Here is a 27,525-nt window from a genome sequence, read left to right on the forward strand (position 1 = left end):
ATTCCTGAGCAAGCTCTGTACTGGTGGTGCCCCGATCCCACAGCTGAATCAACTTTAGGAGATGGTCCTGGCGCTTGCTGAACTTTCTTGGGCACCTTGAAGCCTTCTTCACAACAATTGAACCGCTCTCCTTGAAGTTCTTGATGATCTGATAAATGGTTGATTTAGGTGCAATCTTACTGGCAGCAATATCCTTGCCTATGAAGCCCTTTTTGTGCAAAGCAATGATGACGGCACTTGTTTCCTTGCAGGTAACCATGTTGACAGAGGAAGAACAATGATTCCAAGCACCACCCTCCTTTTGAAGCTTCCAGTCTGTTATTCTAACTCAATCAGCATGACAGAGTGATCTCCAGCCTTGTCCTCGTCAACACTCACACCTGTGTTAACGAGAGAATCACTGACATGATGTCAGCTGGTCCTTTTGTGGCAGGGCTGAAATGCAGTGGAAATGTTTTGGGGGGATTCAGTTAATTTGCATGGCAAAGAGGGACATTGCAATTCATCTGATCACTCTTCATAACATTCTGGAGTATATGCAAATTGCCATCATACAAACTGAGGCAGCAGACTTTGTGAAAATGTATATTTGTGTCATTCTCAAAACTTTTGGCCAGGACTGTACAAGACAAAAACTGCTGATACACAACAATATTTCGAATTGCACCTGGTTGTATTCTACTTTTCTTACTCTCAATTCTTACTCTCAATTGAGACCCCGGCCGAATTCCTTCTTTAAAAAAAAAAAAAAAGTTAACCTAGTGTGCAATACATGCCCCACGCGGAAGAAGGTGCTTGAACAAGGGGAACTTTCTCAGCCGCTTTTGACAGAGATCGTTCAGAAGATGCTTGTCCTCCAGTGTTCACTATAAACTCTGGATGCGCAGAGTCTGTCGCGCTGTAGCTCTCGTGTAAACAGAGAAAATGCTCCGTCTAGTGACTGACCCAACCGTTTCCATTAAGGTCATTAGTACGAGCACATATCCTCCCTAGAAAATATCAGAGCGAGGAACTCTTAATGGCAGTTTCCTTCACGCAGGCGGATGGACACTGACGCACATTGGGGGAGTTTGGTGAGGAGGGAGGAGGGGCGAGAGCATAGCGGATCGGCAGCTCCATCTGCATGCAGAGATGAAACCTGCAGCAAACGCGCACTCACCCATCATCCAATTCCACCGAACGCAGCAGTGAGTGAGTGCAACGCTCATCAGCGCGCTCTCCTTTGCTGCGCTCTCCTTTGCGCTTCAGTCGTCCTGCTAGAACAGATTTGGCATTTGCTCGGGTCGTTGATTCAGCGCCAGTAGGCTACTTTTGGATACATCAGTTACTCAAAACGATCTATAAATGATTTACACATTGTAATTGCTATCTGATGTATTTTAAAGAAAAAATTGAACATATACTGTAGCCTATTGCCTATTTGACATATTACACATAACTGTTAGATATGTGGTGATGACCGTCACCACTTTGGTGCACAAGATACCACTGTGCGTAATGGGAGGACAGGTGTATGATACTTTAATAAGTGGAAGCCACGGGGCAGAATGCTGTCTTCCCATGGATTTTCACTGATGCCCAGAAGTGGAAGTCGGAATACTCTTGGCTGAAATAACACCTTGTCAAAATGGATCTAATGTGGCGTAAATTTTTCACAATAAAAGGTAAGTTTAACCTACATGAATCTTGAAATTGTACGTGCTATTACCAAACAATAAGTAAATTAATTGTGATAACCAGTCGTCAAAGGTTAATAGGCCTACCAAACGTGTAACCAATGTATATTTTTAATCGGACATGGATATTTCTTTAGTTCAATCGTCACCTGTTCAATTATGTTATCTGTATTAAATTATAACAGCGCACCTGTTATTTTATATTCTGATCAAGATTAGGCAATTTGTCGTCCGCATGTGTGCGCCATTGTGCACGCTGTTGAATTGTAATGCCCCAAATGTATCCGTAATTGTCCATTGTTGAAATTCCAACCGCCATGTAGTACTTGACATATGACATTAATTGAATGTTAGTGTCTACATTTGGTGGCCAAACAGAGGAACCAATAAATGATAACACAAAATAACCTCCCCACCAGCAATATTGACAAAAATATCACAAATTGAAGACTTGTTTGGCGTGAGAACTATTTTAGAATGATAGAAGACAGAATAATCATAACCATCTTGCATTTTAGAAGGCCAATATTTCTGCATAAAATATGCATATAATCGATACTGAACCAAAGAGTTGTCTAATAATATCATAGTTAATACTTTCTAACATTTGTCTATTGGCTACGTTTTAAATATATCTAGAATATTACAAAAAATCTAACTCTAAAGAGAATTGCTGGCACAATTCTTTTCGAAATGTGAAAAAAAAAAAAAGTCAAACAAAAAATATATATGTACGTGTAAGCTATATACAATGCCATGAATAGTATTTGCTCCCTGTCTAATGTTCTCTATTTTTGCATATTTTTGATAATGAATGTTATCAGATCTTCAACCAAAACCCAATATTATATAAAGGGAACCTGTGTTTGCAAATAAAATAAGTATCATATGTTTTTGGTTATTTATTTTATTAAAGTTATGCAACACCCAATTCCCTTGTGTGAAAAAGTAATTGCCCTCTTACACTCAATAACTGGTTGTGCCACCTTTCACTGCAAAGAGTGCAACCAAATGCTGTTCCTGTAGTTGTTGATCAGTCTCTCACATCACTGTGAAGGAATTTCGGCCCACTCTTACATGCAGAACTGCTTTAACTCAGTGACATTTGTGGGTTTTCAAGCATGAACTGCTCATTTCACGTCCTGCCACAACATCTTAATTGGGATTAGATCTGGACTTTGACGAGGCCATTCCAAAACTTCAAATGTGTTGCTTTATAACCATTTTCGTGTAGACTTGGTTGTGTGTTTTGGATCATTGTCTTGCTGCATGACTCAGCTGTGCTTCAGCTTCAGTTCACAGACGGATGGCCTGACATTCTCCTGTAGAATTCTCTGATACAGAGCAGAAATCATTGTTCCTTCTATTAAGGCAAGTGGTCCAGGTCCTGAGGCAGCAAAGCATCCCCAAACCATCTCACTACCGCCATGATGCTTGACCGTTGGTATGAGGTTCTTACTGTGGAATGCAGTGTTTGGTTTTCGCCAGACATAATGGGACCCATCTCATCCAAAAAGTTGACTCAACTTTGCCAAAAAAACAACAAAAAAACACCTGGATGATCATCAAGGTTCTTGGAAGAATGTTCTATGGACAGATGAGTCAAAAGTAGAACTTTTTGGACAACATGGGTCCCATTATGCCTCTATATTCCACAGTAAGAAACCTATACCAACAGTCAATCATGGTGGTGGTAGTGTGATGGTTTGGGGATGCTTTGCTGCCTCAGGACCTGGAATAAGTATGGAATTGTTGTTATTTGTTCACTCAGGTTCCCTTTATCTAATATTAGGTTTTGGTTGAAGATCTGATAATTCAATATCAAAAATATGCAAAAGTAGATCACATTTGAAAGGGGGCAAATACTTTTTCACAGCACTGTATACACTGAGTATAAAAAACATGAAGAAGTCCTGCTCTTTCCATGACAGACTGACCAGGTGAATCCAGGTGAAAGCTATGATCCCTTATTGATGTCACCTGTTAAATCCACTTTAATCAGTGTAGATGAAGGGGAGGAGACATGTTAAAGAATGATTTCTAAGCCTTGAGACATGGATTGTGTATGTGTGCCATTTAGAGGGTGAATGGGAAAGACACAAATGTAAGTGTCTTTGAACGGGGTGTGGTAGTAGGTCACAGGAGCACCTGTTTGTGTCAAGAACTGCAACGCCGCTGGGTTTTTCACGCTCAGCAGTTTCCCGTGTGTATCAAGAATGGTCCACCACCCACAGGACATCCAGCCAACTTGACACAACTGTGGGAAGCATTGGAGTCAACGTTGACCAGCATCCCTGTGGAACACTTGACGCCTTGTAGAGTCCTTAACCCTATGAATTGAGGTTGTTCTGAGGGTTAGAATAGTAGAATACACAAAGAGACATTTTGAAACTTGGTTGCGCATCAGCAGTTTTCCTCTTGTTATAGGTCAGTCACTGACAGTCACTCAAATAGCCCATGTCGGTTATTAAAATGTTTTAGCTGGCTAGACTAGTCTAGTTAGCTGGCTAGACTAGTCTAGTTAGCTGGCTAGACTAGTCTAGTTAGCTGGCTAGACTATCTAAACTAGTAATCATGGTCAAATTACTGATTGGGCATGCAGGGCACGTGCCCAGGGGCCCTGACCTCCAGGGGCCCCCATAGATTGTTTTTGTAATTTGCATATTAATATGTCATATTAACATGGCATCAGTCATGGCAAAATGTGTACAATTACAGGAAATTAGCTGTTAAACTGCAACCAAACAAATTCTTTAAAGCAAATGTACTTGTTTATCTTTTGTTAATAAAATTGTTTTTCTGCTAACAGATCCCTCTGTACATATTCAATTAGTTTTTAATCCCGGTTTTGAGCTAATGTGAGTGTAGCGGCTAATTGTATAGCTAATAGGCTATGTCTTAGTAGATCGACGGAGGTGAATGAAGCTACCTCAACCAAATGTGATAATGGCTGGGGTCATTGATGCTTGATTTTGCTGTTGTCCAAATAGCATTTTTGAGTTTTTAAACTGTATAGAAATGCAGTAAATGAGCTTCAATTGTCTTAACAAACCTCTAAAACGTAGACCCTGGCTACGGCCCTGCTGCCACTGTCTCTGACCAGAGCGCTACAGGTTTCCCATGCAGTGCGAGCGGCTCATCACCACCAATCCAATAGAGGACCTGTGTTTGCACAATAAACCTAGATCCACAGATAGCTTTATGCCCAACAGAAATAACAGCATGAAATCCTGACATTTTCCCTGCGCATGGGTTTTGTTTTTCCATTTTAAATCAATTCTCAACAAACATTATATTGGCATGGTCTGGTCCTTATCATAAAACAAACACCTTTGCATTGGAGAGTAGTTTCATTACACTTGAGAATCCATGGGTGTTTTTCAAAGGGTTTCACATCAGCTCGGTGCTGTTCGTTCAACACAGGGGTTTGAAGTCCCAACCATTCAACACATTCAAAACACAAAAAGCCCTACAGGAGGAGTGTGGAGTCCTGCAAGTCCTATATTGTGTGGGGACCTATAAATGAAGGGCCAGGCTTTATTATGTAACTTAATGTTGAGTGAAAGACATAGAGTAAACCATTATATAGCAGGCTCAGTTACCATGGTGCTTTGAAGGAATGTATTCTCCCTCGTCATTGAGTTTCTCTGTTCTCACCCACTGTCTCCATTCTCTCTCTGTACTGTACACTCAGGTGGGATGTGAGATTAGTGTCTTCAACCCTGAAACAGACCCAACCCAGCCCTCCTCTGTCAGTATGGATCCCTGGCCTCTCCTTCCGTCACCCCCCAACCTCTCACTCCCCGAGCCCCTGTACTACGACAGCTACTTCCCAGGGAACGAGTCTGACCTGGGGTCCCGGAATGACACTCCGGACGAGACCCACCAGGCCTTCGATAAGACCAGCTCCGTAGTCATCACCTTCATCTACTTCACGGTGTGCGCCGTGGGGCTGACCGGCAACACCTTGGTGATCTATGTTATCCTGCGCTACGCCAAGATGAAGACGGTGACTAATATCTATATCCTGAACCTGGCCGTTGCCGACGTCCTCTGTATGCTGAGTTTACCTTTCATCGCCATGCAGCTGGCCCTGGTCCACTGGCCCTTCGGCGCCGTACTCTGCCGCCTGGTCATGACTGTGGACTCCCTCAACCAGTTCACCTCCATCTTCTGCCTCACGGTCATGAGCGTCGACCGCTACCTGGCCGTGGTCCACCCCATAAAGTCCACCAAGTGGCGGAAGCCACGCGTGGCTAAGCTCATCAACCTGACCGTGTGGGGAGTGTCCCTGCTGGTCAACCTGCCAATCATGATCTTCAGCGGTCTGATGCCCAATAATAACCAGGCTTGGGCGTGTACCATTGTGTGGCCGGAGCCTCAGGGGGCCTATCAGACGGCCTTCATGTTCTACACCTTCCTCCTAGGTTTCTTCCTACCGCTCATCGTCATCTGCCTCTGTTACCTGCTCATCATCATCAAGGTGAGCCCCTCCTCCCTGTTCATGGTGTTTTATTTTCAAATTCACTTTATTATCTTTATTATTGACGACGTCTTTGGTCAAGTTCTCCGTTCTGACATACTGGAACCTGTTATCTATCTACCTGTTGCCTGTAACCATAGCGATATGTACAGTTGTGGCATCTAAGAAGGTAGTATCACCAATAACAATGGATGCATCCCCTCTCTCCCCGTCCAATAGGTAAAGTCGTCAGGCATGCGCGTGGGCTCCACTAAGCGTAAGCGTTCGGAGAGGAAGGTGACCAGGATGGTGTCCATCGTAGTGGCCATGTTCGTGCTCTGCTGGCTGCCCTTCTACGTGTTCAACGTCACCTCGGTGACTGGCACCATCGACACCACGCCCGTCCTCAAGAGCACCTTCGAGTTTGTGGTGGTGCTGGGCTACGCCAACAGCTGTGCCAACCCCATCCTGTACGCGTTCCTGTCAGACAACTTCAAGAAGAGCTTTCAGAACGTTCTGTGCTTGAAGAAGGTGGCGGGCCTGGATGAGGCGGAGCGCAGCGACAGCCGAATGGAGCGGACGCGCATGGTCAACGACGTCACCGCGGAAATGCACAACGCCGCGCTGCTCAATGGCGAGCTGCAGACCAGCATCTGAGTGTGTGTGTGGGCTGCTTGTGTCTCTCCTTGAGCAGATGGACGGTGTGGAGCAGTTAGGACTGCTCATATTAAAAGGCACTCTTCTATATTCTCCTGTACAGCGGCCCAAACACCAAGGGGATTCAGGCTTTCCCAAACTCGCCCCCCCGGGTGCATCTTTTGGTTTTTGCCCCTAGGACTACACAGCTGACTCAAATAACCAACTCATCATTAATCTTTAGTTATTTGAATCACCTGTGTAGTGCTAGGGGGGGGGGGGGAACAGAGCGTGCACCCAGGCGGGGCCCCGGAACCGAGAATGGGAAACCCTGCATTAGAACACATCTGCTAAGATCCGTCTCAGAAAAGCAAAGACAGAGATTGAATGGAGGGAGATGAAAAACAGGTCTCTCATGTTTCATTGACAGGGATTGATTCGTACTGTCTTGATCAGGATATGAGAAAGCACACTTTTGATAACGCATCTTATTTATTGATCAGGAAAGATGTTACTCACCAAGCCAGATGTCCTCTGACTGAAGCTGGAGACTTGAGTTTTGCATCCAGGATCATTGATTCTCCGACTTCAAACGATCTTGATGTTGTACATAGACATGGTTTTCTGTGATGTGTTTTTGATCTCCTCGTAAACCCCAGTTTAGCTTAGATCACACCCCATGTTAACTTCCCCTTGTTACTACCATTCGTCTGTAGGCAGTTATCAAGATCATTACTCTGATATATATTTGGCTCAACCTTTAGATGCTAGCACGGCCAAGCACACACACACATTCACGGTCTCCGAGATGGGCTGTTCATATACTGTGTACAGTTTATAATCTGGTATGACATTTTCTCTTCTGCTGTCAGCACTAGTTGGCTTAAAGGCGATATGCTCCTAGCATAACCAAGCTGTCGTGGTGCCAATCTTGTTGATACTCAACAGGAGGAGTTGTGTTTCAGCATCAGTTCTATGCTGTCAGAGTGACCCTGATGATTTCTGAATGAACAGTATTGCATCACTGAGAGAGCTACAGCTGCAGTCTATTGGTTGGTAGAGAGATGGGTGCATTTCACCACCACAGTCCAAGGGCAATGTTATCTCTCTGAATGTGTACAGATGGGGAATCCATGGTTCTGTGTACTTGCCTGCCTTCCTCTGTGTGTGTGTGTATGTGTGTGTGTGTGTTCCCTGGAAGGCCTCACCATGTTAGGGTGTGTGAGCCACTATTTTCACAGCCCATTAAAAGGAAAGATTCACCCATTTTGAATGTGATATTGTTTTTGATGCATCTCTGAGTGATGTTCTATCAATTCCCGGGGACTTTTCATGTGTATCTGAGCTACTGCCGTTCAAGCAGGCAGAAATCCACCCCGTATGACGTAGCACTGCGAAAAAGTCGTTCTTGCGACATTAGAAGTTAATAGGAATACGACTTTTAAATGGCGAAAACGTCTATCATACTTGTCAGATTTCAATACTGACCGATGCCATAACACAGGAGGTTGTCTTCTATCGAATGAGCCATTGATCATATTTTTGCGATATTCCTACCTCGAGAAATGTTTAATTTAACAGAGGGTCCACCACATTTCTCCTATTTGTCTGTCTCTTCAGTCCAGGGTGCATTGCATGATGCTGTTGCATGGCCATTGAGAATGTCAGACTCCACTCTGCGAGGCACATCGATCTGCAGGTCGAACATTGGAATATTAGTCAAAAAAAATTTGAGGGGGGAGGTGATTTTACAGCAAACTAGCTACTTTACATGCTGATATTGACTTTGGTATTATTGTGTGTAGCTTTATTTGCTAGCTAGCAGCCTACCTAGCTAGCTAGCCAGCCAGCCCATAGAGAGAGCATTGCGGGTTTTGTAGTCGACTTGAGCTGCAACAGATTTCCACATGTTGCTACCAACCTTATTAACACGACAAAATGAAACATTTGTTCACAAAAAATGATGTTCTCACGTATTAGTGGTTTTCTTTAAGATGGTGACATCAAGCGTTGTAATTAGCATCATTATGCCAGAGGCAGTGGAACTCTCTCCCTCATGTACAGTAAATTAGGTCGACCTGTACATAAATTTAACCCAAGAGGAGGAGGGCGTAGGATAAAGACATATAGGATCAGGAGGATGGAACCTCAGCCTTCTCTCAATGTGTTGTTCAGTTGTGAAGGGCTAGAAGCTGCTGTCACTATCTTGTTCCTGAACACACACACAGATACAGACTGACACAGACAAAGAACCACCTGTTCTCCTTGAGGAGAACAGGTGGTGTTTGTATGGAGGAACTGTCTACACTCTGCCTCACCCAAAATGTACTTACAAGAGGGCAAAGAGGGCCAATAAGGACATACATTCTTCTACAGTAAGCACCTATTGTCCTGTTTGTAGGAGCAATGTCTCTCTTAGTCGCTTGCTTTCCTTCAGTTTGCAAACGGTATGCACAGTGTAAAATATTGTAAAATTACATGTCATAATTTGTTTGTTACATGTGAGTTCTCAGATGGATGATATTTTATACTGGTCTTTCATAATACAGGGCAGTGTGTGTGTGTGTGTGTGTGTGTGTGTGTGTGTGTGTGTGTGTGTGTGTGTGTGTGTGTGTGTGTGTGTGTGTGTATTGGTTGGCTCTTCTATCCTTGTGGGGACCTAAAATCCCCAAAAGTACGACAAGGATAGTAAAACAAGGAAAATGCTCCCTCGTCGGGACATTTCCCACATCCCCATGAGGACAAATTCCATTAGAGGTTAGGATTATAATTAGAGTTAGAATAAGGGTTATGGGTTAAGGTTAGGTTTAGGGTTAGGGTTAGGGAAAATAGGATTTTGAATGGAAATACATTTTAGGTCCCCACAAGGATAGAACAAAATGTGTGTGTGTTGAGTTCAATCTCGATTGGCAGGGAGTCAGGGACTGCCACTTGATGTCACTCATAATTTCTGTCGTCATGACTCACTACGGTCGCTAGGGTATGTACTGAACACTGAGTCGATGTGCACACATTTATCTATCTAGCCCATTCATTACGGCGTACCAGCTGTGGCAGTGTTCCAAAAAAATCTACTTCATTAGTGAATAAATTAACGCTCCTGAACCTTAAAGGAAACATTATAATATAGATGGTCATCTGGAGAGATGGCATAAGTACAGAACATTGTGTGTGTGTGTGTGTAATGATTGCTAACTAAACAAACTATCCACAGAGAGCGAGAGGAAGGGGTCGAACACGGTCGTACACTGTCCTCAAACACAGTCTTTTCCGTAGGAGTAAAAGCAGAGGTCAGCCCACACCATCCCCTTCATCGTGTCAAGCGTCTGTCTCTCAGGTTCAAGCGTCACAAGTGGTTCACCTCTAAATGACTCAGGGGCCGTACACTACTGACTGGCAGTCAAAGGAAGGAGCAGTTCTCATAATCAGATAGTGTTTTTCTCAATATCAGCTCCTCTTCTTGCTCTACAAGGTGAAATACCGCAACCTGATCCCAGATCTGCTTGTGCTCTTGCCAACTCCATTGCTGTTGTTGTCAAGCCAAACATGTTTGGCCTGACAATGAGTTTTCATGATAGCACAAACAGACTGGCAAATGCAGTTGATGCTAGATACTCTAGTACATGCAGTATCCTCACTGAAAGAGGCGAGTGAGTGTAGAGTGACTCGCACATCGTTTAATTTGATCAAGCTATGTAGCCTATTTATTCCTTCTTGATGAATACATGTTTTGTTGTTTCTCTGTTAGCCACCTTGCAGTTGTATGAGGTTGGCTTTAGGGAACGTATCTCCCAGCCTCATAACTACCCACTGGGCACACACTGGTTGAAGCAACGTTGTGTTTCTACGTCATTTCAATGAAATGACGTTGAACCAACATGGAAGAAAAGTTGAATTGACGACTGTGCCCAGTGGGTAGCTACCAAGCTATTGAGACTATCAACAGTAGTGTACAGTAACTAAGTAAAGATCATTTGAAGTAATACTTAAGTCATTTTTGGAGGTATCTGTACTTTACTATTTATATTTACTTTACTTTTACTCCACTACATTCTTAAAAGAAAATGTACTTTTTACTGCATACATTTTCCCTGACACCCAAAAGTACTCGTTACATTTTGAGTGCTTAGCAGGACAGGAACATTGTCCAATTCACACACTTATCAAGAGCACATTCCTGCTCATCCCTACTGCCTCTGATCTGGCGGACTGACTAAACACAAATGCTTCTTTTGTAAATTATGTCAGTGTTGGAGTGTACCCCTGGCTATCCATAAATACATAAAAATATATAAATCTGTCTGTATAATTTGCTTAATATAAGTATTTACTTTTGATACTTAAGTATATTTGAACAATTATTTACTTTGATACTTAAGTAAAATTCAAAACAAATACTTTGACTTTTACTTTGACTTTTTAGTATTATTTTACTAGATGACTTTCACTTTTGAGTCATTTTCTATTAAAAGTATCTTTACTTTTACTAAAGTATAACAATTGGGTACTTTTTTCCACCACTGTCTATAAATCAAGTTAGATCAGCTTGTCTAACTATCTTAGCTGGCATGCCTGCTGGCAAGGTCGGTAGACTTTAGAAAAGCAAGCAATTACCAAATGTACTGAATAAGACTCACATTCCTTTCAATATTTTACCCAGATATTAGCAGAGATGAGTGGAAGCATATTTAGTAAAAAGAAAAACCACACCAGTTAGGAGGATAAAGACAGCTTGACATATTGCTTAGATATCCAGAAAAAAATACTTGGTTTAAATGTAATCTGGCACCTTATGATAATATCATGATATTTGTGTATTAATTATGCCATGATATGTGCCTGTATTGATTGTGTGTTATCATCCCATGTACTGTGTTGTAATTTGAATGTAATATCCGAGGCATGTTTGTGCAGTACATTAAGATGTGGGATTGAATACAGTCAGAATGACACCCTCTGGAATGTGTAGAATAGAATTAGGCATAATGATTATGGCTATGGATTGCAGGGGAAAAAAAGCTGTTTCGGGTGTTTGAAACCCCCTCTATCCTCACATACATCGTGCCACCTCGAAAATAATGGCCGCCTGATGCCACTGGTGTTCCAATTGGTTTGATAGAGAGTTTTCAATGTTATATGAGGTAGTCTACTGGGGCTGGAAATAGTTTTTACTGGGATGGTAATTTATCAGGTGTACAGTGTACATAACACTGCAATGTATCTCCTCTGACACTTTGTTCTCTTGGAAACCCTGCACCCCTAAAATGCCTGCTTAGTTTTTGTAGAGATAGAGGTAGCAGAAGAGACACACTGTTAGCAAATTATTAGAACGATGTTTAGAGGTGTTCTGTTTTACTCTCAATGGCCATAGAAATGGGAGGGACATGTATATTCTATAAAATCGTTGAAAAACCGAATGTTTTATGGCTAATAATGTAATACAGCAAATCTGGTTGGGATATCACCACAAATGTTGCTAAATGTCTCCCTCAGCTGGTTAGTTTCTGAAATGATGCGATTGCCCCAAGGATGTTGGGCGGATATAGAGATTCAAACTACTCTGCAATGGTAGGCCAAACCACAGTGGATACACTAAATCTACAGTCAGGGTCCATAATTATTGGCACCCTTGATAAAGATGAGCAAAAAAAGACTAAAATAAACAATATAAATAGCTATGTGGTATGCCCAAAAAATAGGGGAATTATATTATACTAGTCGCTCTGGATAAGAGCGTCTGCTAAATGACTTAAATGTAAATGTAAATGTACTAATACAACTGTTTAGAGAAAGATTTTGTTTAACAAGTAATAAAAACAATAAAATAGGGGTTCAAAATGTTGACACCCCTGTTTTCAGTACTCCAGCACCCTCCCTTTACGAGGAAAAAGACACAGCCACAATCCACAAAGAAATGGTTCAACATTTTGCAATGGCCATCTCAGTCTCCGGACATGAACCCCATTGAAAACCTGTGGTTTGAATTGAAGAGGGCAGTTCATAAGAGCAGACGAAGGATATCAAGGATCTGGAAGGATTCTGTATGGAGGAATGGTCTCAGATCCCTCCCAACGTGTTCTCCAATCTCATAAAACATGTTAGAAAAATGCTCAGTGTCGTTATCCTTGCAAGGGGAGGGCCCTAGAGTACTGAAAACAGGGGCCAATAACTGACACCTATCTTTTTTGTATTACTTGTTAAACAAAATCTTTCGATAAAACAATTGTATTAGTATAAAATAATACAATTTCCAATTTTTGTTGCAGACAATATAGCTCAGTGTTTGTATTATTTATTTTATACAGTCTTTTTTGCACATCTGTATCTACGGTGCCAATAATTATGGACCTGAATGTACATACTCTGATAGGATTAAAGAAGGCTCTTTGTCCATACAGATGCACAATCAAACAAACAGACATTGTGAGATCCTGAATGGTTTTTGTAAATATGTCATATTGTTGCTTCTGCTACTGCTGTTACTACGACTACTACTTGCAATTAAAAGCAGTTACATTTGAAAATGGATGGCTATACTCATTTGGGTTGACTAATCTGTTAGCTTTTGAGATGAGTGTGTTGACTTGCGTGGTCTTCCTTTTTCCTCCTATTTGACTGAACATCTGTTTCTTGTAGGTCTATTCTGAGGGTTAGTAAGTTTCTGTAGGTGAACTGTTTGCCTGTTTCTACATGAAATCTACTTCAGGCTGGCAGAGAACTTGTACACCAGGTGCAGAGGAGGGTGTAATTATGCGTCGCCAATTTTAGTTTCACAGTGACTCAACACCCATGCATAATTACTTTGCTGTGAAGTCATTGCAAATTCCTTCCTTTGCAAAAGTGTTATTATTATTACATTTATTAAGTAGTCTTGCATGAGCCAGAATGCTCATAGGAATTTCTGTAGCATGAAGCAGCTTGACGTACAATTACACCCCCAATCTATCTCCTTAATACTGAGTGCCAAGCAGAGACGCATCAAGTCCCATTTTTACCGTTTTTTGTATGACTCGGCCGTGGTTTAAACTCCCAACATTCCAATCTAAAAACGACTCACATGCATGTGAAGACAAACACTGATTTGCAGTATATGTAGGTCTAGATCTGTATTCATCAACAGTGACCTATGAAACAGAATATGGTTACGCAGGACAGATGCGTCCACGCTCTTTCAAATAGCATAGTGAGACGGCCATGTAAGTCTATTGCAATTTATAAACTGGGTGGTTCGAGCCCTGACTGCTGATTGGCTGACAGTTGTGGTATATCAGACCGTATACCACGGGTATGACAAAACATTTATTTGTACTGCTCTAATTACGTTGGTAACCAGTTTATAACAGCAACAAGGCACCTCTGGGGTTTGTGGTATATGGCTCTATAGTTGTGTGTCACTGGCTCATGGTACATTGGTAAAATGTAATGTAACGGAGACTGCAGATTCACAGCAGCCTTGTAGTATGAGGAGGATTCGGAGCGCAATATAAAGCTCTTATTTAAATTTTTTATTTCACCTTTATTTAACCAGGTTGGTTAGTTGAGAACAAGTTCTCATTTACAACTGCGACCTGGCCAAGATAAAGCAAAGCAGCGCGACACAATCAACAACACAGAGTTACCATGTTGTCTGTAGCTTGTGAGGTATGGAAACACTCTTTGTTGCTTTTATGGATTTTGTCTTGTTGCTTTTTGTCCTATGTTGCTCTGCGTGTGCTCACTGCTCAATGATTGTCTATATTGTAATTGTTTTTAATAACCTGCCCAGGTACTGCGGTTGAAAATTAGCCGCCTGGCTGAAACCGGCACTTTTACTGAAACGTTGATTAATGTGCACTGTCCCTGTAAAAATAAAATAAACTCAACTCAACACATGGAATAAACAAGCGTACAGTCAATAACACAATAGAAAAATAAAAAAAAGTCTATATACATTGTGTGCAAATGGCGTGAGGAGGTAGGCAATAAATAGGCCATAGTAGCAAAGTAATAACAATTTAGCAGATTAACGCTGGAGTGATAAATGAGCAGATGATGTGCAAGTAGAGATACTGGTGTGCAAAATAGCAGAAAAGTAAATAAAAACAATATGGGGATGAGGTAGGTAGATTGGGTGGGCTATTTACAGATGGACTATGTACAGCTGCAGCGATCGGTTAGCTGCTCAGATAGCTGATGTTTAAAGTTAGTGAGGAAAATATCAGTCACCGGGTTCAGCGATTTTTACAATTCGTTCCAGTCACTGGCAGAAGAGAACTGGAAGGAAAGGTGGCCAAAGGAGGTGTTGGCTTTGGGGATGACCAGGGAGATATACCTGCTGGAGCGCGTGCTATGGGTGGCTGTTGTTATCGTGACCAGTGAGCTGAGATAAGGCAGAGCTTTACCTAGCATAGATTTATAGATGACCTGGAGCCAGTGGGTCTGGCGACGAATATGTAGCGAGGGCCAGCCGACTAGAGCATACAGGTCGCAGTGGTGGGTGGTATAAGGGGCTTTGGTAACAAAATGGATGGCACTGTGATAGACTGCATCCAGTTTGCTGAGAAGAGTATTGGAAGCTATTTTGTAGATGATGTCGCCAAAGTCGAGGATCGGTAGGATAGTCAGTTTTACTAGGGTAAGTTTGGCGGCGTGAGTGAAGGAGGCTTTAAGGGCGGAATAGAAAGCCGATTTTGGATTGGAGATATTTAATATGAGTCTGGAAGGAGAGTTTACAGTCTAGCAGGACACCTAGGTATTTGTAGTTGTCCACATACTCTAGGTCAGAACCGTCCAGGGTAGCGATGCAAGTCGGGCGGGCGGGTGCCGGCAGCGAACGGTTGAAAAGCATGCATTTGGTTTTACTAGCGTTTAAGAGCAGTTGGAGGCCACGGAAGGAGTGTTGTATGGCATTGAAGCTTGTTTGGATGTTCGTTAACAGTGTCCAAAGAAGGGCCAGATGCATACAGAATGGTGTCGTCTGCGTAGAGGTGGATCAGGGAATCACCCGCAGCAAGTGACATCATTGATATGTACAGAGAAAAGAGTCGGCCCGAGAATTGAACCCTGTGGTACCCCCATAGACTGCCAGAGGTCCGGACAACAGGCCCTCCGATTTGACACACTGAACTCTGTCTGCGAAGTAGTTGGTGAACCAGGCGAGGCAGTCATTTGAGAAACCAAGGAATTGAGTCTGCCGATAAGAATACGGTGATTGACAAAGTCGAAAGCCTTGGCCAGGTCGATGAAGACGGCTGCACAGTACTGTCTTTTATCGATGGCGGTTATGATATTGTTTAGTACCTTGAGCGTGGCTGATGTGCACCCGTGACCAGCGGAGAAGGTACAGTGGGATTCGAAATGGTCAGTGATCTGTTTATTAACTTGGCTTTCGAAGACTTTAGAAAGGGGAGGAGGTGTGGTATATGGCCAATATACCACAGCTAAGGGCTGTGTCCAGGCACTCCGCGTTGCGTCATGCTTAAGAACAGCCTTTAGCCGTGGTATGTTTGCCATATAACCACACCTCCTCGGGACTTGCTTAAATAAGAGCTTTATATTGCTCTCCAAATCCTCATCATACTACAAGGCTGCTGTGAGTCCGCAGTCTACATTACATTACATTTTACCAATGTAACAGACCACTGTAAATAACATACTGTCTCATTCAATATTTGGGAAAGGTAGGTAGGTTCATATTGCTTAGTAAAAGTATATGAATAGACATGACAAAATTCAAAATCTTAGTCACAATTCACACCTATCAAGCATGACTCACCATAACAAGAGAGTAGCTCACCTTCTGTGCAAGGGGGAAGTCCCAGAAAAGACATTGCGGTTGTACCCAAATCAGCCCCCAACTCAAATACATGTAGCCCAATGTCACTGCATGAGAGGCACATTTCAAGCAAAGGTCCAAACATGTCTTTCATCTCTCTGTAGGTAAGTCATATGATATTTGTTTTATTACATTATGTAACGAGATGCATTTTTAAAATGTACATGTGAGTTGGTTATGCTGTTCATGGCTTATAACTTTTTAAAAGACGGAGTCTTTAATTTTTAAGAAGGGGGGAAAAACGTTTACTAATCGGATATCCAGACATGAAAGATCAACATCATGCCTTGAATACCTACGGGTGTATACAATGAGCCATTGTTTATGCTATAGAGTGTAACACCAACAAAAACACCATGATCACGTCACGTGTGGTGAAAGGAATCAAATCCGTAGTGAAAGGCCTTACATGATACTGCTGGAGAATTGTTTAAGCAAATGCACAGATAAGAACAAATGTATGAGTCAATTTTATGAAGAACAAGGCGAGGCGCAGCTTCATACGTTGAACATGTGTACTTTCTCCGGCTCAGTGATTCTGTGCCCAGTAGAGCGCAGCGCAGTATTCCTCTGTCAAGAAAATGTCATTTAAATCTTTGAAGTTGTATTGAGTTGTTTTTGGAGCCTTGCCCTCTCTTCTGATATATTCTGGAGCTAATTGGACAGGATAATATAGTGTATAACTAAAGTGATCCAAGACTGATTACTAAGTGTTATGAAATGTAATGTAATTTTTTTTTGTATATAACTGCCTATATGTTGCTGGACCCCAGGAAGAGTAGCTGCGGACTTAAATGGGGATCATTAATAAATACAAATACAAATTACACAAGGATCCCATGAACTGACCTTGACTTCCCCATCTGTCATTCAGTGAGTCAGAGTGTGAGTTGACACCCGAACTGAGCCATGGGGTTAGGCTGTTCTGAGGGTTACTTCTGGGACCGCCTGGTCAGGAAGTGTCTGACCTGTCAGATGGTCTGCCAGCAGCCCCATCGCCACCTCAGATGCATCGAGTACTGTGGTAAGTTCACATACACACAAACGCTCGCCGGGGGCAATAACACATACACTGACTTGAGAAGTCAGTGAGAGGCCAATACACCGTATGATTGTCCATATGACTCAATCAGTGGAGGCTGCTGAAGAGAGGACGGGTAATAATAATAGCTGGAACAGAGTAAATGGAATGGCATCAAACATATGGATCCCATGTGTTTGACATATTTGATACCATTCCACCTATTCCCCTTCAACCATTACCACAAGCCCACCCTCCCCAATTAAGGTGCCACCAACCTCCTGTGGACTCAATCTACAAAGTTATACATAGCGATAAAGTGCCTATCATAAGTATTCACCCCTTGTGTTGCATTACAAAGTGGGATTCAAATTGATTTCATTGTGATTTTTTTTGGTCACTGATCTACACAAAGTACTCCATTGTCAAAATTATATTTTTGTTTGACAAATTAATAAAAAATATATTACTGAGATGTCTTGGTTGCAGAAGTATTCCCCCCTTTGTTATGGTAAGACTAAATAGTAAGTTCAGGGGTAAAAATGACAAGCCACATAATAAGTTGCATGGATTCTGTGTTAACAAGTTTTTTTTAATGACTACCCCATCTCTGTACCACACACACATACAGCTAATTGTAAGGTCCCTCAGTTGAGTAATGAATTTCAAGCACAGATTCAACAAAAAAGACCAGGGAGATTTTCCAATGCTTTGTTAAGAAGGGCACCGATTGGTAGATGGGCTAAAATAAAATAAAAAGCAGATGATGAATATCCTTTTGAGCATGGTGAAGCTATTGATTAGGCTTTGGATGGTGTATCAATACACCCAGTCACTACAAAGATACAGGCGTCCTTGCTAACTGAGTTGCCGGTGAGAAAGGAAATCTCTCTTGGATTTCATTATAAGGTCCTTGGTGATTTGAAAACAGTTAGAGTTTAATGGCTGTGATAGTTTTCTCCTGAGGCTGGATCAGTAACTAGGCTGGATCAGTAACTACAGTGTAGTTACACAATAATAACCTAAATGACAGAGGGGAAAAAAAGGAAGCCTGTACAGAATACAAATATTCCAAAACATGCATTCTGTTTGCAACAAGGCAGAGTAATACTGGAAAAAATGTGGCAAAGGAATACACTTTTTGTCCTGAATACAAAGCGTTATGTTTGTGACAAATCCAACACAACACACCTCCGAGTACCACTCTCCACATTTTAAGAATGGTGGTGGCTGCATCATGTTATGGACATGCTTGTCATCGGCAAGGACCGTGGAGTTTTTCAGGATAAAATGAAAGAGAAGGGAGTTAAGCACAGGCAAAATCCTGGTTCAGTCTGCTTTCTACCAGACACTGGGAGACTTGATTTACAATAACTGAAAACACAAGGCCAAATCTACACTGGAGTTGCTTACCAAGAATATAGTGAATGTTCCTAGGTGGCTGAGTTACAGTTTTGACTTAATCTACTTGAAAATCTATGGGAAGAGTATTATCAAGGTGTGCTAAGCTCTTAGAGAGTTACCCAAAAAGACTCAACAGCTGTAAATGCTGCCAAAAGGTGTTTCTAACATGTATTGACTCAGGGGGTGAATACTTATCTAGTCAATATACACTGAGTGTACAAAACATTAAGAACACCTGCTCTTTCCATGACAGACTGACCAGCTGAATCGACGTGAAAGCTACAGTATGATCCCTTATTAATGTTACCGGTTAAAGCCACTTCAATTAGTGTAAATGAAGGGAAGGAGACAGGTTAAATGAAGATTTTTAAGCCTTGAGACAATGAACACATACACAATCCGAGGGTGAATGGGCAAGACAAAATATGGAAGTGCCTTTGAACAAGGTATGTTAGTAGGTGCCAGGCGCACTGGTTGGAGTGTTTCAGGAACTGCAACGCTGCTGGGTTTTTCACGCTCAACAGGTTCCTGTGTGTATCAAGAATGGTCCCCCACCCAAAAAACATCCAGCCAACTTGACAACCGTGGGAAGCATTGGAGTCAACATGGACCAGCATCCCTGTGGAATACATTTGACACCTTGTAGAGTCCATACCCCGACGAATTGAGGCTGTTCTGAGGGCAAAAGGGGGTGCAATTCAATATTAGGAAGGTGTTCCTAATGTTTTGTGAACTCAGTGTATATTAGTGTTATATTTTTCATTCATAAAAAATAAAATGTTTCATCCAGCTTGACAGAGTATAATGTATAGCTCATTGACATTTAATAAAACAATAAAAATAAATTCTAGTCCCACAATAAAATGTGAATAAATCCAACGGGGGTGAATGATTGATAGGCACTGTTTTTAATTACATATACATGTTGTATTTAATCATATGGTGTTGTATCAGTGGTAAAAGGATAATACAAAAGGTCAATTAATCTCAATACCATTTTTGTAGGGTTAAGTAACATGTATAGCCTACTGGAATCATGGTTGATACTGTACATGGTAGCCATTTTGTGTTAAAACACAGGAAGAATATACCATGCATGTTATAATACTCAGACCATCCCTGTGCCATTGTGTGTGTCTGTCTGTGCCAGTGTCTCTGGGGTGTAAGGCGGTCACAGGGCAGTACTATGACAGGCTGTTGAAGAAGTGTCTGAGGTGTGCTGCGGTGTGTGGCAGCCATCCCTCAGAGTGTTCCCACCAGTGTCAGAGTGAGTGAACAGCATTCTGAAGTACTATACATCCGCCCAGTATGTTGTAGCTATTACAAAACATATAGGACGCTCACTTAGCAAACCCTTTTTCATCAGAATATTAGGTGCTAAATGTTCTCTTTGTCTCTTGTTATCTCTCTCTGTAACACTCAAACCGTCATAATAGTTTGTACACTACTAAGTAATTAATTGAGCATACAGCCATCTCCAAAAGAGCTTCTGGCAGTCGATCCAATATGTATAACAACTGACATGCAAGCGACCCCTTCACAAATGCAGCAGCTTGTCATACATTTCTTTAAAGGAAAAACCCACACACACTGGAATATTCTTTACGTTTGAATGCCCTTTTAAAAAAAAATTTATTGTAGAAGCAGTCAGAGCAAACGGACAAGTTTCGGCCACAGTCTTCGTCAGCGTTTGGTCAAGGCTGTGGCCGTTTGCTCTGACCTCTGCTGCTGCTAAAAAATACATTAAAACGTAAAGAATAATCCAGAGTGTAGGTTTTTCCTTTATTAAAATATATGCCTTTTGAACCCAGCAACCAAATACTTTTTTCTTCTACAAACATTTGAGTTGAGCCAACCAATTCCTTTTTGAAATGCCCTTTACCCAGCCAGGTGCTTCATTACCTCAGGATTACACAGCTGGGCTAGCTGAAATGTAATGTCCCAAACGGTACCCTCCCATAAGGCCCTAGTCAAAAGTAGAGCACTATATTGAGAATAGGGTGCCATTTGGTGTTCTCTCTAATTCAGTCAAATTTAAATAAGATAACTTTGGGATTAAATGCATTTGGCTTTGATGATGTTCAGAACTGAGAACCGTCTAGAGGTAGAGCGTTGACATTTGGAAATGGTGCATACGCTACGTTACGACTCACTTCACATTACATGGACGGTATTGCAGGGTACATAAGGATTTAATTTAAGTCATTTAATTCCCTCAAGCCCAACAGCCTGCCTTGAATGGAATCTTGAGGCCCGTGGATGGGAATGCCTTCCAGAACCACACCATCAGGGGGGGCTACCTACCCAGAAGCCTGCCTAACTCAGCCATCCTGGTGTACTCTCTGCTGGGCCTGTGTCTGACTCTGCTGCTCTTGACCCTGTCTGTGGCTCTGCTGGTGCTGCTGAGGAGGCCCCCCCGACCAGGGGCCACACAGAACAGTCACACCCAGGGTCATGAAGGCCAGAAGGGCCAAGAGCCTAACCAGCACAGCCAGTCCTCCAAAGGTCAGTTTGGGCACACATCTAGTGTAAAAAGGTAGCACAGGTCACATCCTCATAAAGCCACTCAGAATAGGAGTGCTGATCTAGGATCAGGCCCACCCCTGTCCATTTGTGAATATTCATTAAGATCTAAAAGGTAAAAAAAAGAAAAAGATCAATCAAATGTATTTATAAAGCCCTTCTTACATCAGCTGATGCCACAAAGTGCTGTACAGAAACCCAGCCGAAAAACCCCAAACAGCAAGCAATGCAGGTGTAGAAGCATGGCGGCTAGGAAAAACTCCCTAGAAAAGGCAGGAACCTAGGAAGAAACCTAGAGGAACCAGGCTATGAGGGGTGGCCAGTCCTCTTCTGGCTGTGCCGGGTGGAGATTATAATAGAACATGGCCAAGATGTTCAAATGTTCATAGACGACCAGCAGGGTCAAATAATATTAATCACAGTGGTGATCCAAGATCACAATCTTTTAACTCAACATGGCTCCTTTTAGAGCGAGATAACCTGTGTGTGTGTGTGTGTGTGTGTGTGTACGTACCATCTTTAGACTGCCTGATGGATCCATCCCTGCTCCAGATAAACAGTGTGACACTGAGCCGTTCGTCCAGCCCCACAGAGACTTGTGTGTGTGTCCACTGCTTCCCTGACCTCGGAGTGCCTGGCAGGGGAGAGAAGCAGCAGAGACCCCCACTCACCCTCTACCAGCAGGCTGTCCCCCAGCACCTCCACTCTTCTACCAGAGCCCCTCAGTGTGGATCATCACAGAGAATAATTTGCTCCCCCAGTCAGCCCAGCTTCTGATTGCAGAACTGAACCAGACTGGACACTAAATAAACAACTCTGGACAGATCTGATACCGCCCACTCCAGGGTGAAGTTTCCCCTAAGTACAGATCTAGGATTAACTTCTCCCCAATCCTAACCTGAACAATTAGTGGGGGGGGGGGGAAGAAAAACTGTCCCAAGATCAAATGTGTGAGCAGTCTGGAGAGCAGAAATTAATAGGTGGTGAAGGATACAGGAGAAACTGGAGTGAGACAGAAGCGAGTGACAGACATTATATATGCCTGTACAGATGTTGGATCTTCATTTGAGCCAGTTTTCTACAGCAGGAAACTAATCCTGCAGCAACAAGAAATGTGAATTATGTGGATTATAATTAATGGACATTTTTGTAGTGGTTGATAGATTTTTCAATAGGGCAAAGCAAGTCTGACATTTTAAAAAGTGGAGATTACAAACTTTAAAAGCCTTTTTAAAACCTTGAATACACATGTTTGCATTTCCTGTTGTGCAAGAAAATTCTCAGCAACAAAAATGGTCAAATTAGGACACCCTCTCCGTCTCTCGGGAGACATCACAACTACCTCTGTCAGAATTAGACGTTCATCCATGTTTCTCAAACGTCAAATTACAAAGTTCATGTTTAAGGTTAGGCATTAACTCTGAATATTTACGGTAAGGGTTATGGTTTGGGATAGGCTTAAAACACAAATCTCAAGAACATATTTTTTATTGCTGGATTTGAACATGCAACCTTTGGCACCAGAGGCGGATGCTTACGCATTCACTGTTGCCCCTAGTGGCCGGTTTCCACGTCGTCTTCCGACGTGCTCAGACATGGACGGACATCAAATACCGACAGGTGACCTGGCTGGACATTCACAGGCGGGTGGCCTCCATGTGCCATGAAAGACCTCCAGTAAATGTTCAACAAGCTAATAAAACCATGCAGCATACGGGCGAGTAAAGATATAGGCTTTTATTTTGGGTCTCACCATCAGTGTCCAGTTCTTGCAGCAGATAAAGTGTTGGGGATGTAGTCTTGACTAGACCATAAAGATCCTTGGCCGATAAAGTAACTCAGTTTATACCTTGGTTTCTTATTTTAGCATACATACATACATACTTTAACATACACGATGTGAAAAAAAACCACAAAAAAAACTATCCGACACCGACTTTATATCCATCGTAGACAGCATGCTGAATGGGAAGTACTGATTCAGTACACAAACATATGCACAACACACGTGCGTGCGCGCATACACGGAATTAGAGAAACATGTGGACAAGGTTTAACACTGTCAGATCGAGCCATCGTCTCCGGCAGGATACACAATGTGCCAGCCCTTTTCTTATTCACAACAACGCATCACCTGAAACAAATTCCCCACCATGTCAGCAACACAAGAATTATACCATCAGCGCAAGAAACGAACAAGCGTGAAACGGTCTCTTTTTGAAAAAGACATGACTGCACAACATAACAAGGACAAGGGTTGTTCGAGGCAGAGGGGAGGATGGGAAACCATAATCAAGAACAAAAATGAATTATAAAAATATAGTTATGTATTTTCGCTGCCATCGCGAATAGTAAAACACAAAAGAGGATAGCTTTTTCACAGAACACTCCGCTTCTTCAACTCAAGTCTTTTTCCGTAGTTAAAAAATAGATGTTAGATTAATCATACAGTATTTTTTTTACTAAAAAGTCACAAACAACGATTATAGTAACCACTTTTGTCTTTGCAATATTGTAAATACCATTTGTCAGCTTGTTTTGCAGTCAGCGCAATAATGATGCATAAAGAAATTAGACAATCAAATATATTTCCGCCTTTGAAAATGCTTGGTCACTTGTAGATGGGTGTATGTGTGGGTGGAATGATGGATTTCAGAAATGATCAAATAACTGAATGTGAAGTTTTTATGAGATGTGCCCACGGTCAGTCTGTCCCTCCATCTGCCCATCTGTCTGAAACAAGAATAGAGAAAGAGAGGGAGATCGAGAGCAAAGGAAGCGCCTTCTCTTCCAACAAGGCCTCCATAGTCACACTCCCCCCCTCCCCCTCTTGCAATCTTCCCTCCCCCTCTCCTCTCTTCCTCCTTATCAAGTAGATCCGAGTAGCTTCAGTGCAGATTGGTTTTGGAGTGTCCTTTACTCAGAAAGAATGCATGATTCATTTTCCTTTCCCTCCATTCCCTCAGCTTCAATCGTCACTGATGTAGAGTTTCAGGTAGGCGTGCGTCATGTCGCCATCTTGTTGTTGCAAGTCTCTTGGTGGCTGTTGACATCAGTGCTGAAGAAGGGAGGTGGCTATTCGTACTCCAGAAACTGTTTATGGTAGAACAAGAGGTACCTGAGAACAGAGAGATTCAACGATAAGATTTCACACTGATACATACAAGTAATTATTAAATGATAATGAAAAAAGTATGAACAACAGAAGGTAGAGGTTACTGCATCATGACACATCAACCCGAAAGGGGAGACGGAGTTTTGGATTACATTTGGAGCGGACCTAGCTGGACTAGGTCAAACCTGCCCCTAACCAGTAATACAGGGTCAGATATTAATTTGAAATCACTACTGGGGTTGGGCCAGTAACCGAAAGGTTGCTGGATCGAATCCCAGAGCTGACAAGGTAAAAATCTGTCGTTGAACAAGGCAGTTCCCTGGTAGGCAGTCATTGTAAAATAAGAATTTGTTCTTCATCGTTAAATAAAATAGAAAAGCCTAAGGGGTGGGGCAAATGCAGAAAGAAAATGTTTTGCCCACGCTGAAGATGTCTATATAGGTACGCTAATACAGGACTAGTAGACACCCAGCGCACTACTTTTGTGAAAAAATGTAAACCAGCATTATCTGTACAAAACAGTTATCTGATAATACTTGTGGAATATAAAAATACTTTCTTGATATATTAGATCAAGAAAAATATTTCATTTGATGTGGATGTTTTGGGTCTTTGCACCTTTTGATGTCCATGTCTGAGGACAGGGTTTTGTTCTTTTCTGGATTCCAGTCAACTCTTACAATTCCAACTATTGAATCCTGCAAGATACTGTTCTATATTATACAGCTACCTTTTCTGCCAAAATAAATAGTCTGCCCGTGCTACAGACGTCTACATATCAGTCTGCTAATACTAGTAAAGGCCCAGTGTACTACTTTTGTGAACAAATATGACTTGTTATGACCACAGTTCAAACTTAGGATATTTTCAGAGCTTACCCTTCGCTGTCCAGCACGTCCTTGATGCTGGCCTTGGTGATGACGGCGTCGTCGCACTTGAACCACTGGTCCTTGTGCTGCCGGATGAACGTGGTGTAGTGACCGCTCTCCAGAGTGCCCTGGTGGTTGACCACCGCAAACAGAGAATACCTGGAGGGAGAGAACAGGAGATAGGAAGCCAGGCAGAAAATGGATGAGAATTGGTTCAAGTCAAAGCAAGAGAGTAAGTAAGAGCCAATTCACTGTCATTATATTGTTCTTTATATGCAACCTAGTAGCATTGTTAGAGGGACAGCGCACATACTTATTGTCGTTGTTGAACACGTCTACCGACTGCTGGTACTGTCCGTTCATCCTGCTCTCTTTACTGAAAGACACACAGACAACATGTCAGCAATGATGAACAAAGGCGGTCCTACTAAGCCATCCGCAGGCTTCACTCCAGGGATAGTTCATCAAAATGACAATCACATATTGGTTTTCCTTAACCCGTCTATGGACAAGATGAGACGGCAATCCATGCTTTGGTTTAGTTTCCCTGTCACCGCGGCCACATGCTACCGCTAACAGTACCAGGGAAACTAAACCAAAGCATGGATTGCCGTCTCACCTTGTCCATAGACTGCTTACAGCGAGGAAACCAATGTGATTTTGTAATTTGGGTGAATGATCCCTTGAATATCGCACATGTAGATTACAATGAATCCTAAAGCACCCCTATTAAGCCGAGTTAGCTATGACATTAACACCTCACCCTGCCAGGCACGGTTTCCAACGAGGCCCCTGACTGACTGCCTGGTGTGACACTAACCCTAGAGATTACATTCCCACCTCTACACCAATATAACACATCTCTTTCATACAGACCCACACATTCATTCAGTCAATTAACTGATGCAGTTCCAGGCATCGCTCTTCCTCTCTGGAGGAGAGTGATCTGAGTCCCCCTCAGCAGCAGGTGTTGTTTTGACATGCTGTGCATCAGGGGATGCGCACAGGGAGTTCTGCATTAATGTGTACACACACACACACACACACCTGTGTTTGGCTAATTAAGTTAACACACCAATTAAACACACAGAAAATGGACGTGGTTGGTCAGACAGCGCATACACACACCTATTTAATTCTGACAGAGAAGGGCTGCATCTCAGTTGACTCAAGGGGCTTCCCTTCCTTGTCTCCTTTCCTTCGTTAGCACTGATTTGAGAATCGCAACGTGAACGCTACATAGCAAGGAGACCATCAGAGGGCTGACTTTCACTTGGTGACTTCACCTGGCGAAAATATGAGGAATTAACTTCAGACTACTGAGATGCAGCCCTCATCTTTTCCACGGTGGGCCTGGCTCATTGTTCAGACTGACCTGGAGGCCATGAAGGGAGTCATGTCCAGCTCTAAGGGGAAGGAGACGTATGTAGGGATCTTCCTCCGCAGCTTCGCTGAGTGTTCAAACCGCTGGAGAGGGGGAGAAGAGAGAAAGAGGAGAGAAAGAGGAGAGTGAAAAACATGAAGAAAGAGAGAGCGGGTAGAGACAACAGCGGTAGGACATGAGTTTGAAGTGGAAAAGGGAACTAAACCTGGAGCTCTCACTACCTTTTACACAAATACAGAGAAAACACACACACACTGACTTTGAGGTGGAAACACGCCACAATGGGGAGCTTCTTCATGGTCAGCTGTTTGGTGGACTCCTGGTAACTATGGCAACCGCTACATTTGATCTTGGCGCTGCTCCCCAAGTGTTCTGGTCGGGTAAACCTGCAGAAGACGGGACCATGGTCAGAACACACTCCGGGTGTGTGTGTGTGTGTGTGTGTGTGTGTGTGTGTGTGTGTGTGTGTGTGTGTGTGTGTGTGAAAGAGATTGGTGGTGTCTCCATTGATGTGGAGAGAGCTGGACAGCAGACTAGAGAGACAAACAGGAAGTGATATGGAAGTGAAGAATAGTAATGAGATACCGGAGTAGACAGTCAGAGTGGTGGCCTTTGATAGAT

General features: G+C 42.6%; 3 protein-coding genes across 7 annotated transcripts in view; 2 read left to right on the plus strand and 1 right to left on the minus strand.

Moving 5' to 3' along the window:
- The first annotated feature begins 1,528 nt into the window (after nt 1-1,528).
- On the plus strand, nt 1,529-6,936 carry sstr2a (somatostatin receptor 2a). The gene is made up of 3 exons (XM_071391810.1): nt 1,529-1,664; nt 5,371-6,159; nt 6,379-6,936. Exons 2-3 carry the CDS (start codon nt 5,434-5,436, stop codon nt 6,793-6,795), a joined length of 1,143 nt encoding a protein of 380 aa, XP_071247911.1. The 5' UTR covers nt 1,529-1,664; nt 5,371-5,433; the 3' UTR covers nt 6,796-6,936.
- Nucleotides 6,937-16,568: 9,632 nt separating this feature from the next.
- Nucleotides 16,569-23,250, plus strand: LOC139570187 (tumor necrosis factor receptor superfamily member 13B). Of its 2 annotated transcripts, none has more exons than XM_071391811.1 (5): nt 16,569-16,692; nt 17,463-17,612; nt 20,164-20,280; nt 21,234-21,518; nt 22,060-23,250. In XM_071391811.1, the coding sequence occupies exons 2-5, from the start codon at nt 17,498-17,500 to the stop codon at nt 22,311-22,313; spliced, it is 771 nt and encodes a 256-aa protein (XP_071247912.1). In that variant the 5' UTR covers nt 16,569-16,692; nt 17,463-17,497; the 3' UTR covers nt 22,314-23,250. The 2 variants fall into 2 exon arrangements, with proteins under 2 accessions (XP_071247912.1, XP_071247913.1); XM_071391812.1 differs by having other exon boundaries at nt 16,647-16,688; nt 22,060-22,779.
- An 8-nt stretch (nt 23,251-23,258) lies between these two features.
- Nucleotides 23,259-27,525, minus strand: part of usp22 (ubiquitin specific peptidase 22) — a 41,239-nt gene continuing 36,972 nt past the window's right edge. For all 4 annotated transcript variants that reach the window (XM_071391805.1, XM_071391808.1, XM_071391806.1 and 1 more), the window contains 5 exons: nt 27,164-27,290; nt 26,896-26,987; nt 25,834-25,896; nt 25,530-25,679; nt 23,259-24,654 (listed from right to left, as the gene is read on the minus strand). In XM_071391805.1, the coding sequence (XP_071247906.1) occupies nt 24,612-24,654; nt 25,530-25,679; nt 25,834-25,896; nt 26,896-26,987; nt 27,164-27,290 (475 nt within the window). In that variant the 3' untranslated portion in view covers nt 23,259-24,611. The remainder of the gene's footprint in view (nt 24,655-25,529; nt 25,680-25,833; nt 25,897-26,895; nt 26,988-27,163; nt 27,291-27,525) is intronic.

This window comes from Salvelinus alpinus, chromosome 3, assembly GCF_045679555.1.
Source record: "Salvelinus alpinus chromosome 3, SLU_Salpinus.1, whole genome shotgun sequence".
NCBI lineage: Eukaryota > Metazoa > Chordata > Actinopteri > Salmoniformes > Salmonidae > Salvelinus > Salvelinus alpinus.

What these genes read in the sequence shown, in the direction of transcription:
- sstr2a (XM_071391810.1), top strand. Translation starts at nt 5,434, where the DNA reads ATGGATCCCTGGCCTCTCCTTCCGTCACCCCCCAACCTCTCACTCCCC. An exon ending in ACCTGCTCATCATCATCAAG is followed by an intron (nt 6,160 to 6,378) that starts GTGAGCCCCTCC and finishes CCCGTCCAATAG; the next exon opens with GTAAAGTCGTCAGGCATGCG.
- LOC139570187 (XM_071391811.1), top strand. Translation starts at nt 17,498, where the DNA reads ATGGGGTTAGGCTGTTCTGAGGGTTACTTCTGGGACCGCCTGGTCAGG. An exon ending in CAGATGCATCGAGTACTGTG is followed by an intron (nt 17,613 to 20,163) that starts GTAAGTTCACAT and finishes TGTCTGTGCCAG; the next exon opens with TGTCTCTGGGGTGTAAGGCG. An exon ending in GTGTTCCCACCAGTGTCAGA is followed by an intron (nt 20,281 to 21,233) that starts GTGAGTGAACAG and finishes AATTCCCTCAAG; the next exon opens with CCCAACAGCCTGCCTTGAAT.